This window comes from Tenrec ecaudatus, chromosome 1 (genome assembly GCF_050624435.1).
Source record: "Tenrec ecaudatus isolate mTenEca1 chromosome 1, mTenEca1.hap1, whole genome shotgun sequence".
Classification (NCBI taxonomy): domain Eukaryota; kingdom Metazoa; phylum Chordata; class Mammalia; order Afrosoricida; family Tenrecidae; genus Tenrec; species Tenrec ecaudatus.
This window is the reverse complement of record NC_134530.1, coordinates 34,001,052-34,015,172: the sequence shown is the minus strand read 5'-3', so window position 1 is coordinate 34,015,172 and position 14,121 is coordinate 34,001,052. Positions and strand designations below refer to the sequence as shown.

The following is a 14,121-nucleotide window of genomic DNA, read 5'->3' as shown; positions in this document are numbered from 1 at the left end:
GGGAAGCAGAAGTGGGGCTTTATTCTGGAATGGCAGCAGGAGACCCACTGCTTTACAACTGTGCAAAGTTACTCGAGGAATGAGCTACACTTGTGGGATCCAACTGTGGGTTCTTTATGCCCCCAAATCCCTTCCCTTTGGAAGGGCTGAGTTGACTATATAATGGACAATAAGGTTACCATGGAGCCAGAGGGCTGGGGCCGGCTGGGACCCATGAGCCTGGTCTCTGATGGGAGAGTACTGGGCCAGTGGCCACGGGAGACTTTGCCAAGATTGCAGTCAGTTCTCTTGATAAGTCATTTACTTATTGGCTTACAGTCGAAGCTGTCTACTGACAGTGTCAGATACTACAACAACCACACTGAACCAGGGGTCCCTGCTGCTGTAGGTGTGACTGCCATTCTCCTTAAGAGATTCACTCAGGAGAGACGTGGAAGGCCAAAGGGCAGGAGTGGCTGTCTTCCTGTGGCTGTGGAGCCTGGCAAGCTGTCATGTAAAGCAGAAGCCTGGGAGCCAGACTCCACAGTCCACAGTCCAGCCCTGTCGTTAGGAGCTGGAGGGTGTCACAGCGGCTGTCCTGAACTCCTACTGCGGCCGAGGAGGAGTTAGCTTGAGACAAAATGCCAGTGGCAGCCCCGCGTCCACTTCTCCAGTGCGTCTAAGAATTTTGCACAAGCACCTAAATCCCCTTCTTTAAACACACAGAATGATTTCTACTTCCTGCTCTGAACCCTGGTCACTTAGTAACCAGACATCAAAACCCTAAGGACCAAGATTGGAAACGTCACTTCAGAAGGCTTTCCTTTTACACCCGCGCTCCGACTCCGTAGTTATTCGATGTTATTTGCTCTGGTTCGGAACCCGTCCTTGTGGAGCGGTTTCAACCCCCTGAGCAGAGAGTGTGTGATCCACCCACGGGCTGTCGCAGGAGCAGTCACAGGAGGCTTGTCCATGACCAATGATCATGGCTTCTCTCCTTTGAGTTCCTTGGTCTTTCTCTTATGCCCAAGACAGTTGATGACAACATCCTACTACAAAGCTTCCTTTCTCACAGATGGACAAGACAGGTCAACTTCTTCTGTTATCGTACAGAGACGTCACATAGCAGCAACCATGCCACTGTGTCATGGTGGCTGCTAAGCCAGAAAGGCTGAGGAACACCCCGCTGTTTCCCTCAAAGGGGCATGCTCTAGAGCCCTAACCGCACACAGACGAGGGCCGACTAAGCCTCTCCGAAAGGTTGGAGCTGTCAAGGATTTCATCTTACTTGGAGTCACCATCGATGCTCCTGGACACAGCAGTCAGGGTATGACATGCCGCGCTGCGCTGAGGTCAACATGGCGCACAAGCCTTTTCACAGTGTTGGAGAGCCTAGCTGAGACTCCGAAGACTAAGGGCACCGGACCAAGCCAAGGTATTTCGAGCTGCCTCATCTGTTGGACGCTGCCTAAGGAAGACTGAAGAAAAATCACTGCGTTTGAATTATGAGGCTGGTGAAGAGTACTGAAAGTGCCATGGACTGCCACAAGAACCCACAAAGAAGTCCGGCCAGAGTGCGCCTTAGAGGCAAGGGCGGTGAGACTTCATCTCATTTGCTTTGGACATGCTGTCAGGGGGGACCAGTCCCTGGAGAAGGACATCATGCTTGGGAAGGCAGAGGAGCAGCAGAAGAGAGGAAGGCCCTCGATAGGAGGGACTGACATGGTGGCTAAAACAATGAGCTCAAGCATAAGACTGGATGGAGCAGGGCTGGGCGGTGTTTTGTCACATGGTGCATCAGGTCGCTGTGAGTCGGGACTGAGTGGATGGCACCTACCCACCACCAAAGCCTTTCCAAGATTGGCGACAGTTTTACAAACTGGTATTTCACAATGGAGTCTCCCTGCGGGTGCAAACCACTAGTACTCTGAGCTGCAACCCAAAAGGTTGGCTATTCGAGTTCACTTCCAGGTACCTTGAAAGAAAGTCCTGGTGATCTCCTTCCAAACCTTCAGCCACTGCGTTGAAGATTCTGTGGTGCACTCCCACTCTGAGACCCGGGGCCCGAATGAGTCAGAGTCGAATTGATGTCAACTAGCTGCATGTTCACAGGTACAAAAAGCCACGGCGCACCCCCCCCTCCCATTTCCACAGAAGTGCGGAGGTTGGCATCCCCACAAGTACCTCAGCACTTTCGCAGTCTCGATCCACTCGTCCTGAAGGCTTTCCCACGTGTCCACCTCCACCCATGTGGAATTCTTGGTGGCGAGCTCTGCCATGGTCACCCGGTGATGGGCAGGGATGAGTCCTTTCTTCCTGTACGCATCGCCGACCGGAGAAATGATGCCTTTGATGACTCTGTACTTTCCTGGATGGAAAAGCCCATTGGAAGTAGGGATAGCAAATTGTTAAGAGTTTACTCATAGCAAACTGTGTAATCCACGCTGTTTTATAATCATAGCTCCCCTTTTCCTAATCTTTGAGTTCTCTAGAAGTAATTTCTATTCCCAGTGAAAAGGAAGAAGCAAGAAATTATTTGGTTGCTCCCTTTTCTTTTTTAAACTAATTCTTGGCTCAAAGAGTATTAGAACCTTAAACAATAGTGAAATGATACTGCTAACAGTTTTTCAACTCTATCAGACACTCAAGGTCATGAATCTTGATGGAATCAGATGGTTACATCTTTCACTTTCAGAGTGGCTGCTGAGTTTGAACCGCCAACCTTTTAGTTAGTAGCTGGGTGCTTAACCGCTGTGCCACCAGGCTCCGTAGGGCTCAGATAAATGAGCCTCCTGGCATGCTTGACTTGGTAGTAGTTACTAAGATGTTCACTTCATAATTACCTATTTGATTTATGCACTCCTCTTTGTGTGAGCTAAACCTAACAAGAAAAAATGAATCAGAAAAAGAAAAATGGATTTAAGAGGTGAAGTGAATTGATACATGGACTGAGCATATTCAGCTTTGTACTCCCTGAAAACCCCATAAAGGGGCAGAAAAGAGACATAAAGAAAAGCAGAAACACCTATCAGTGCTGGAAACAGGAGGGGAAACGTGTCACTGATGACTCAGAAATTTTGAGAAATTCCAGAAAGACAGAAAGCAGTTAGAATCATCTGTAACGGAAAATACAAATGGATGAAACCAAATCTCTGTGCTTGGTGTGAAGAGTCCCCCAGAGTGGCAGCTACTGTCCAGGAAGAAGCACAGCAGGACTGGACTCGTCCCCCCCCCCCCCCCCCCCCCCCCCCCCCCCCCGCACATGCTGCCGTTAAAGCCAAGCAGGGTGGTCTCTTTTTCCTCTCCTGCATAAGCCTCGAAAGATAACTAAGGACAAAAGGAAACTAGGGAATCTCCAGTGATAAGAAAGCAATCAGGAAAATTAACACATTAAAAGCGGGGCAAAAACTAACTAGAAGAGTGAATACTACACTGAGAGTTTGTAGAGAGAAAAATAAAATCTATAAAAGAAAATAAATGCCTATTACTGTGTTCTTAACAAGAAAATACAGGGCAAATAACAAAGATCTTGGAAATAAAAAAATGTCCAGAAAGAAACACAGATGGGCGCAGAGCACACCAACCTAGAGAGGACTTGACGGCCTAAATAATCCACCTGAAGATTTCTCCCAGAAAATGGGAGGGCAGTGGCCCCAGTTTGCTCATGCCTCCCTGCAGCTGCATGTTTAAATGCTCCTCCTCACACGACTCTGGGCATGCGTTTGCATTGTGCTTCAGTCAGGGGAACGATAGGCTACGTGACACAAGAGGAAGTGTGAAAAATGTTTGTGCAATGGGGCTTCTCTGGTTTTGCTGTTGGGAATTTTACGGGGCAGCCAGAATGCTTCGTAGAAGTGAGGATGGTGAGCGTTCAGCTCACGGACCTCGGATCTGTCCTCAGGAAGGCCCACGCCTGGAGAAGGACACCATGATGGGCAAAGCAGAAGAGCAAACACGAGGAAGACCCTCAACAGTGCGAACGACGCAGCTGGTGCAATAACGGGCTCCAAGACAGAAAGGAGCGAGATGATGGCACCGGGCTGGGTATTTACCCAGGGCCAGGACGAGCTGGAACTGACTCAATGACGCCTCACAACAGTAACGTAAGAGCAAATTTACCCTACATGAGTATTCATCAAGAAAAAACGACTGAAAATCCGTGAAGAAAAAATTCAACTAAAAAGTAAGAAAAAATAAAAAATCTAAAGAACATCATAAAGAACAGAACTTAATAAAATTAAAAGGGTATAAGGAAAGGATCAATGAGTTCTGTATAACGATTAGACATTCAGCCTTTCTCTGACAAACTGAGGATATATGTGCCACACATACCAAACAAAAGTCACTCTAGATTATAAAATACCTTTAATAAATCAACAAGAAATCATTAGACAATAGAAGATATCAGGAGTCAAGAGAACTAAAAGTGGTCATTATGCTCTAACTCTATGCCCTGTCCCCTTAATTATGAGGAGGTAGCCCCCCCAAACAGAAAAAAGCTCCACTTTCTGGGGAAGTTATATAATCAGTCAACTTGCGAAGGGTCATCGCCAATAAGGCTTCGGTGTGGGCATGGCCTTCTGAGGATTCTGGGAACTCCTGTATTCTTCCCTGGAGGCAGGAGACACCCTATCTCTGCTTCATATTCCTGATGACAAGCCACATAAGGCTGGAGGAGCCACATGGAGACCCACACCAGCTCTGAGGTGCTTCCACCACCACTGGATCCACAAGACTTTCCACCCACTGGTCTGCATTTGGTGTCACTGCATGGCTGCATGAGTCTGAAGAGGAATTTATGGACTAATATCGACATATGGAGTAATATCGGACTTATGGACTGGGCTGGGATATTTTCTTAATGCATAGTTACTCTTTGATATATAAAGTTCTCTCTTGCACATGAGTGTCTATGAATTTGTTTCTCTAGTCTACACGCTAGGCGAGCATCAAGCAACTCGCTCTGAGTTAGTGCACCCAGTGGCATCACCTGGGAAGGTTCTCTCTGATCACAGTGAATTTTTTTGTAAAAGCAATTTCGCTCAAACCTCATTTTTTTTGGTGATGGCCAATTTAAGAGAACAGTGTGAGGCTGTGACATTTTGTTTCCTGCTCAGGAAAAATGCCACAGAAACTGTTGCGATGTTGAGCACAGTTGACAAGGGCAGTGCTATGGGAAACACTCAAGTGTACCAGTGGTTTTCCTGTTTCAAAAACGGTGAAATGTTGACTGATGACAAACCTCATCCTGGACGTCTGTCAACCTCCCTAATGGACAAAAATGTCGACGTATAGTGCATTTGGAGTTCGTTCCACCAAGTCAGACTGTTAATCAAGTTTCCTATTCAGAGGTTCTAAAAAGATTGTGTTTAACAGTGTGCAACTAAAAAAGGCCTAATTTGTGGCAGATGGGGGACTGGTTTTGCCACCACGACAGTGCACCTGCTCACACAGTCATCTCAGTTCGCCAGTTTTTGGCAAAAAAAGCTTGCCTCTCTTGCCCCACACACCTTACTCACCTGACCTTGCTCCATGTGGCATCTTTTTGTTTATGAGAATGAAGAGGGATGTGAAAGCACAGCAACTTAAAAAAATCATTTTATTGGGGGCCCATACAACTCTTATCATGGTCCATCCATCCATCCATTGTGTCAAGCACATTTGTACATTTGTTGCCCTCATCATTCTCAAAATATTTGCTTTCTACTTGAGCCCTTGCTATCAGCTCATTTCCCCCCTCCCTCCTCACCGTGCCTCCTCCCTCATGAACCCTTGATAATTTATAAATTATTATTATTTTGTCATATCTTATACTGACTGATGTCTCCCTTCACCCACTTTTCTGTTGTCCATCCCCCAGGGAGGGGGTTATATGTAGGTCCTTGTAATTGGTTCCCCCTTTCTACCCCACCTTCCCTCCACCCTCCTGGTATTGCCACACTCAACACTGGTCCTGAGGGGTTCGTCTGTCCTGGATTCTCTGTGTTTCCAGTTCCTATCTGTACCAGTGTACATCCTCTGGTCTAGCTGTATTTGTAAGGTAGAATTGGTATCGTGATAGTGGTGGGGAGGAAACATTTAAGAACTGGAGGAAAGTTGTATGTTTCATCGTTGCTACACTGCACCTTGACTGGCTTGTCTCTTCCCCATGACCCTTCTGTAAGGGAATATTCAGTTGCCTAGAGATGGACTTTGGGTCCCCATTCCGTACTCCTCCTCATTCACAATGATATGATTTTTTGTTCTATGATGCCTAATACCTTATCTCATCAACACCTCATGATCACACAGGCTGGTGTGCCTCTTCTATGTGGGCTTTGTTGCTTCTCAGCTTAAAGGCCGCTTGTTTATCTTCAAGCCTTTAAGACCCCAGACACTATATCTTTTGATAGCTGAGCACCATCAGCTTTTTTCACCACATTTGCTTATGCACCAACTTTGTCTTCAGCGATCATGTTGGGAAGGTGAGCATCATGGAATGCCAGTTTAATAGAACAAGGTGTTCTTGCATTGAGGGAGTACTTGAGTGGAGGCCCAATGGCAAGGACAGCAATTTGACAACATAGAAAAGCAAAAAAATGAGGGAGGTTCTGTCAGCCATCCAAAGAGATGAGTTTGAAAAAATGTTTCCAAGAATGGAATCACAAATTTGACACATGTATTAAGTGTAACGTAGAGAACTTTGAAAGTGTTAAGGTTGTTTCGTAAGAAAATTTAAATACAAAGCTTTGGGAAAAAATAATTCTGGTTTTTGGGGAGTACCTCCTCATATACTCACACAATTCCACTCTTTCCCTCCAGGATAGATTCCACCAAGTGGAATTAAAGGATATGTACAGTTCCTTTTATTTATTTTTATTAAAAGATCATTTCTGGTTCAGTTTTGATCGATATTGCCAAATTGTCTTGGACAAAAGATTGATCAATTTGTATTGTCCACTTACTGTATATTTGAGAGCCCATTTCTAAATAACCTCTGATACTTGCTATGGCACAGTGAATTTGTTTTGCAATGAATTACTTACCATAGCCCTTCTAGCCAGTCCTTGTGACTCCCAGTGACTGGGTGGTAGCAGTTGTTCAGTGCCACCAAGTCAGCAGCTACCTATGACTCATAGCAACTCTGTGAACAACAGAGCACGACACTGCCTAGTCCTGGGGCGCCCTCACAAGGGTGGCTGTGCTCGAGCGAGCCATTTCATTGAAGGTCTTCCTCTCTTTTTGCTGACCCACTACTTTACCAACCACGATGGGTGGGCTCTCCTGTTAACATGTTCAAAGCACATGAGACAAAGTCTCGCCACCTAAAGAGCATTTTGGCTGTACTTAAGACAGATTTGCTTGTTCTTCTGGTAGTCCATGATACTTTCAGTCTTCTTTGCAAATATCACAATTCAAATGAATCACTTCTTCCTCGGTCTTTCTGAGTCACTGACCAGATTTCACATGCATATGCGGTGACTGAAAACAACCCTGGCTTGGGTCAGGCACCCACAAAGTGACCGCTCTTTAACACGTTAAAGAGGTCTTGTGCTGCACATCTGCCCAATGCAATATGTGTTGGATTTCTTTCTTTTTAAATGGGTGCTTTGATTTATTCTATTTTTAAAACAGTATAATCCACATCTACGATTCATTAATCACAAAAGAAGACTTGTGCAATCATTACGATAAGGGTTTGATTTCTTGACCACTGCTTCAGTGAGTGTTGATTGTGGATCCAAGTAAAACAAAATCCTTGACTTCAATCTTTCCCCCATTTATCATCATGTTATCTATTGGCCTAGCTGGACGAGTTTATGTTCTTTACACTGAGCTGTAACCCACACTGGAGGCTGCAGCCTTTCACCTTCATGAGCAGGTGCCGTAGTCCTCCCGTTCAGCGATCAAGGTCGTGTCATCGGCGTCTTCCTGGTTATTACGGACCTCTCTCCATTCCTGATGCCGTGCTCTTCATAAAGTCCAGCTCCTAAGACTGCCTACTCGGCACACAGATGGAAACATATGGTGGAAGGATACCAGCTCCTAAGACTGCCTACTCGGCACACAGATGGGAACATATGGTGGAAGGATACAACCCAAGCACACACCTTTCCTGATTTTAAACTACCCACCATCCCTTGTTCAGTTCACACAGCTTCTCTTAGTCTATACACAGGCTGCACACTAGCACAATGAGGTGTTCTGGAATTTCCATTCTTTTCAATGTTATCCACAGTTTGTTATGATCCGCATAGTAGAATGCCTTGCACTTTCAATAAAACACAGCAAACATCTTTCTGGAATTCTCTGCGTCTAGTCAAAATCCATTTGACATCAGCAATGATACACCTCGCTCCACCTCCTCTTCTAGATCTAGCTGGAATTTCTGACTGCTTCCTGTTGATTTAATGCGGCAACCGTTTTTTATCTATCGCCAGCAAAATTTTACTTCCCTTGTACTACTAATATTCTCTTGTTTCACAACATGCAAAGATGACTGAGAAAAAGCGCTATTCATTTGGACATACAGATATAAACTGAACATAAGTGAATCCCTGGATAAGGGTCAATTCTATAAAAATAGTGAAGATCCACCCTTGTGAAACAAAGAGATTGAAAAATCATTGTCATTCTTTCTCTCAATACATATGTTCCACACAGAAGGGATGAGAAATCTAGAGAGTGGTACACCAGTGATGAAACATGTAACCATCCTGTAGCAGTTCTTTAACGTGTCCTCCCCTTACTATTATGGTGTTTGTTTTACCTCATTAATCTTGTTAGACCTGCATGTGTTCATTTATATCATTAAGAGTGTTAGATGCATGAAAGCCAAGACAGAAAACCCTTCAGAAATAGTAATGGGATTAATGATTCCTTGAGGGTATGGGAAGAGGGGGTGGGGGGGATTGAGGGGGGAAATGGGGAGCTAATATAAGGTGACCAGATTTGAGCATTGGTAAAGCGGGACACCATTGATAAAACTCACATCCTGGCGAAATATCCACATGGCAGCTGAAAACCATATACCCTAGCTTGTCGTGCATTCTTTCCAAAAATTGGGACTTTTTAAAAATGCTGCAGGACGGGGGATAAATTATTAAAAATCGGGACTGTCCCGCCAAAAGCAGGACATCTGGTCCCCTTAAGCTAATAGCAATGATGACTGTATGACCCCACTTGAGGGGAATGATTAACAGAACTGCAGGTGAACGGACACACTGGATGGTGTGAGATACTGCAAATAATAATAATATATAATAATAAGGGTTCCTAGGGGGCAAAGTGGGGGGGAGGGGTTAAAGGGGAGCTGGTATCAGAGTTCAAGAAGAAAGAAAATATTTTGAAACTGATGGTGGTAGCAATTGTAAAACTGCTTGATTTAACTGAATTATAGAATTTTATATCTGTAAGAGCTCCCAATAACATGATTAATTAATATAATAATATAATATAATATGTTCTTCTTTGTTCCATTTATCATAGGCCATTAAAGAACCCTAGTGGTACAAGGTTTCAATCCTTGACTTGCTAAAAGGTTAGCAGTTTGAACTCATCAGTAGTTCTATTGGGGAAAGATGTGGCAATCTGTACTTCCAAAAAGATTACAACCTACGTTCTCTTTTGTCCTAGTGGGTTGTTATTAGTTGGAATCAACTTGGTAACAATGAGATTTTTAAAATTTCTAGATCATCAGCCAAGTAATTCCTCCGGGGACATAGCTTACCCATTTTCTTGGCTAAATCCCTGAGCAAGGAAGCAGGGCAGCACAATTTTTACTGTTTGACCAAACATATGCACTGAAAACTCACTGCCTTCGAGTTAATGCTGACTCATCGTGACCCCCTGTGTGTTTCTGAGACTATAACTGTTTACGGAGTAGAAAGCCCAGGCTTTCTCCCTCAGAGCCGCTGGTGGTTTCAAACTGTTGACCATGAGGATCGCAGCCCAACTTGTAGCCACTATACCACCAGGGTTCCTCTGTGCCCTGAAATAGATGTAGCAATCTTGACTCTCTAGTTGTTTGGGGTGAGTGTTCCTACCTGTTCCATTCATGTAGTCCTTGGCCAGCTCAAACAACCTGAGGTGCATGTTGGTGATGGGGTTAAAGGAACCACAAGCAAGGAGAACTACTTCTGTCTTCTCTGAACTTTCCATGGTAAGAATTTGAAGTTGAGGATCTACATGGAAATCTCTGACATCTCTCTTGTAGTCTACAAACAAAAACACACACAGAAATAAAATGTTAGTCATCAATCTTGTGATTTTGTCCTATGTTCTTATTCTAAATACATGGAAAAACCTATTTGGCTTTAATAACTGTACTAAATCAATGGCAAAAATGGCCTCACCCTTGTGTCTCATTTTCCATGTGAATTTGCAGATCCTACCATATAGGGATGGAGTCTACACCCCCACTCTGTCTGATTTGCTTCTGCCAAAAGAACGCAGCGGGTGTTCCGGTTCTGAGTCAGACCTTAGCGACCTGTGTCCTTCCAGTCCCCCATGCTCTGTCATGAGAACAAGTGCAGGCTAGCCTGCCACAAGATGATACCACACAAGGTCCACTGATCCATAGCCCACCACTAGACATGGAACTGAGGCCATCCTAAACCAGCTAGCCCACGGCCAACCTGCTTGGCCACATGGAGAGACCAGCGGAAACTGGTCCAGATCAGCACACCGCAAGCTGACCCTGGAGTCACAAGTGGAAACGAGTATTTGTAGTTGTATGCACTGAGGTTTTGTGATTATGCTACCGTGGCAGCATTTAATTGACACAATGACATTATATTCTTCCAAATGCAATTCCCCTAACAAGCTATCTTTAAAGATAGCATTTTGCCTTAGACAACTTGCTCATACTACTACTTGCTACTACTGAGTTACTACTAATTTCTGCAAACTGTTATATTTTTCTTTAAAGATAGCTGGCAAGAAGTTCTGAGTGGGTGGGGAGGGCTTGTATGTGGTGGTCTTCATTATACTGTGATCTGTTGGGGCTTTTTTTGAATACCAAGAGCCAGCATTTTTGGTCTTTCCCCTAAACTGGTCAGATTCCACAGCCAAACAGTCTTCAATGTTCTACCTGTATAGCATCGTTCTGAATGACCTTGTGCAAGTCACCTAACCTCCCCCCTTCTATTCCAGTATTCCTCAATCTTGACATAGAGAAAATAGCAGCTGCTTCATAGGACTTCTATGCAGGTTAAAAACAAAATATATTTACAGTATATCATTCTGGGTGCACACTATAAGAGACCTTAGTGGTGCTAGGGTTAAGCTGCCCGCTGTTAACCAACAGCTGTGGTTTGAATGCAGAGGGAGGAAGGCCCGTCCATGTGCTTCCATAAAGATAACAGCAGAAGGAAACATTACGGGTCCTGTGCCATCCTCCCGGTGTTCCTGTGTTTGAGACCACTGTTGCAGCCACTCTCTCAATCCATCTCATTGAAGGCCTTCCTCTTTCTCACCACCCCTCCACCTTACCCAGCATGGCGTCCTTCTCCTGACAACACGTCCCAAGTACAGGGACAAAGCCTTACCATCCCTGCCTCTAAGGGGCACGCTCGCTATCCGAGAGACCATCGCGAGAGTCCCTGGAAATGGACATCAGGCTAGGTGCATCAGAGGGTCCTCAGAAATGAGGAGGATGGATTAATCCAAAGGCTGCAGGTCCAGCCACTGCTTTGCACTGGGTCACTAGGAGTTGGAGCCAACGTGACAGCACCCAACAACAAAACACCTACAATGGCGCGAGGCACCATATGTGGATTATTAGCAAGAGGACCAACCGGTACCTTATCTCCAAAGTCCTATCCAATTTTTTAAAGTGGGAATTACAAGACATGACTACAAAGAGGACATAAAAGCGATCCACTGCACTCCAGCCTTCTTTCCAAAAAAGCTGTGGTGTGAGAGGTGACGGGGAATGTACACAGCCCGCAGCCTCGGACGCGTAGGGGAGTCAGTGTGTCAGCCGTCACCAAGCATGTTCTCAAGGGCTAGGGCACAGGGCTAAGCTCCAGTGTCAAGCCCAGCCCCAGTCATCTCAGGTTCCAGGCACATTCCCCCAGGGAGCGTGAGCTGAAAGCAAAGCAAACTAAAGTAAGAGGTACCGCTTCCCAGGAGGCCTGCTCCTGCAACAGAGCACAGAGAAGGATGGAACAAAACAGGTCCTGCGGGATGAGCCCAGGCTCAGGTCCCCAGCCCCCCTCAGGGGATGGGGAGGAGCTGGGGAAGCAGGTCTCAGCACAAAGGGAGCCAGCTTCCTCTCATGTCACATCTATGACCTAGCTCAAATATCCAGCTCAGTTTCATTAGCTCATCATGGACAAAGCCAGTCTATGCTCAGCCTGGACTTTAGACCCTTTCGGCCAGTGAGCACCCATCTCAGCCCAGGGTGTGTTCAAAGAATGAGGGTCTTTCCATCTCTTAAGATAAGTATTTTTTTTGGGTAACTTTGCATGGAGAGAGAGAGAGAGAGAGAGAGAGAGAGAGAGAGAGAGAGAGAGAGAGAGAGAGAACATGAGAGGGGATATACATGTGTTTAGAAAAGTTGGAAGCTTTAACAGGACTGTTCTGGACACCCCTTGATTGGCTGCAGGTTCTCCGGGGCTGGTTCATCATGATTCACTTCTGCCTGGCTCACACTGCCCATTACGTGCACTGTTGGCTGCCCAGATCACATCGACACAGGCTGTAAGTGTGTCCACCCAGCCCATCATATTGAAAGGGAATTAGTATTCATATACATCTACTACCTATAGAAGAATCCTGATCAAAAGGGGGGAAAGTAAAGAACAGAATTTCCTATTCTAATGGAATCCAGAGTTTTTTAAGCCATTAAAGCCAGATGATCCCCTAAACTAGTTCCCTGAGGAAATCTGTATGCCTTGAAACCTTCCCCTGAGGTCATTTTAAAACTAAATAACAGTTCTGCTAATTGGAAAAGAATATCTGCCTTAAACATTATAAGCTCTAAAAATATAAATTATGTGACTCCATTAGCAATGGCAACTTGAAAGGATAAATGAGTGAGAAACTTAAAGGGCCGATGAGCGCATTGGCGATGGTAAGAGAGTTTGGAAAAGGTGATTGAGCAAAGTCATTCGCTTCCAGAGCGCCACCTAAGTCAGTCTCCATGCACTGCACATGGAGAAACTGTTGGGTGGCACATATTTTGTGTATATTTCCACCAAAAAGAGGCGCCCTTGGTATCAACGCCGCATTCTCCCCACCTCCCTTTCAATTGTTTTAATCCCACCCTGCTCTTGAGAACGTCACTGCAGGTAGTTCCTTGTTTTTAGGGTAAGTTTGTGTTCTACAAATACAGTTAGTAATGGTAACTAATTCAGTGTACTGTAGAGAATGTGCGTAACTGCTACTGAAGAAGAAGAGTTTCTTACATATGTGGAGGAGCCTTGGTGGTGTGGGAGGCTGCATGCTGGGCTGCTCGCTTAAAACCTCCGGCTGCTCCTGGGAAAGACGAGGCCTCTGCTTCCATGGGGTTTCAGTCTCGGAGAGCCAGAGACCGACCGGTCTGCCCTGCCCCACAGACTCTGAGTCAGAACTGACTTGGCAGTCATGAGTTTGGTTTCTATGTACATCAATCTCAAAAGGATTTTAAAACCATGTTAAACATTAACAGCTATCTTCATGTGGTTGCTTACCTCCCTTCACCAGTTACAGGCAGTATAAATAATGGGCTTAAAGGATAGCTGGCTCAGGTTAGGGCCATCATGAATATTCACTCAGATATGGGTTCAAGTCTAGTCCTGCCACCTCCTCAGTGTTGTCCGTGAACAAGACACTTAACTTTCTAAGTCTTCTGCTTTAAAAAAGTAATAATAAAATGGGGCTATTGGTCTGTCCTTAGCAGTCTATGCATATTAAACAAGATAACACATATAAAATATTTGACATTTTGTCTACCAGTGAGGACTATCAGTAGCTCCAAATATTGTTTGTTTTACAGCAATGGTACAGGAACTAGGGTTCTAGAGACCAGTATCAACAGCGTCTGTTCCACAGTATGCATCAATAAATGGTAGCTATTATTATTACTGAAAATTATTAGACATAATTCCATTTAATGGACTGGATCTCATGCTGTCTTTGCTTGGGTTTAAAACATTATCTTTGGTTTATTGTAACATT

At 45.0% G+C, this 14,121-nt stretch overlaps 1 protein-coding gene across 4 annotated transcripts in view; it reads right to left on the bottom strand.

Moving 5' to 3' along the window:
• Positions 1–14,121, bottom strand: part of NMNAT1 (nicotinamide nucleotide adenylyltransferase 1) — a 44,228-nt gene that overhangs the window by 4,904 nt on the left and 25,203 nt on the right. For all 4 annotated transcript variants that reach the window (XM_075550736.1, XM_075550738.1, XM_075550744.1 and 1 more), the window contains 2 exons: positions 10,005–10,175; positions 2,164–2,347 (listed from right to left, as the gene is read on the bottom strand). In XM_075550736.1, coding sequence (XP_075406851.1) covers positions 2,164–2,347; positions 10,005–10,175 — 355 coding nt within the window. The remainder of the gene's footprint in view (positions 1–2,163; positions 2,348–10,004; positions 10,176–14,121) is intronic.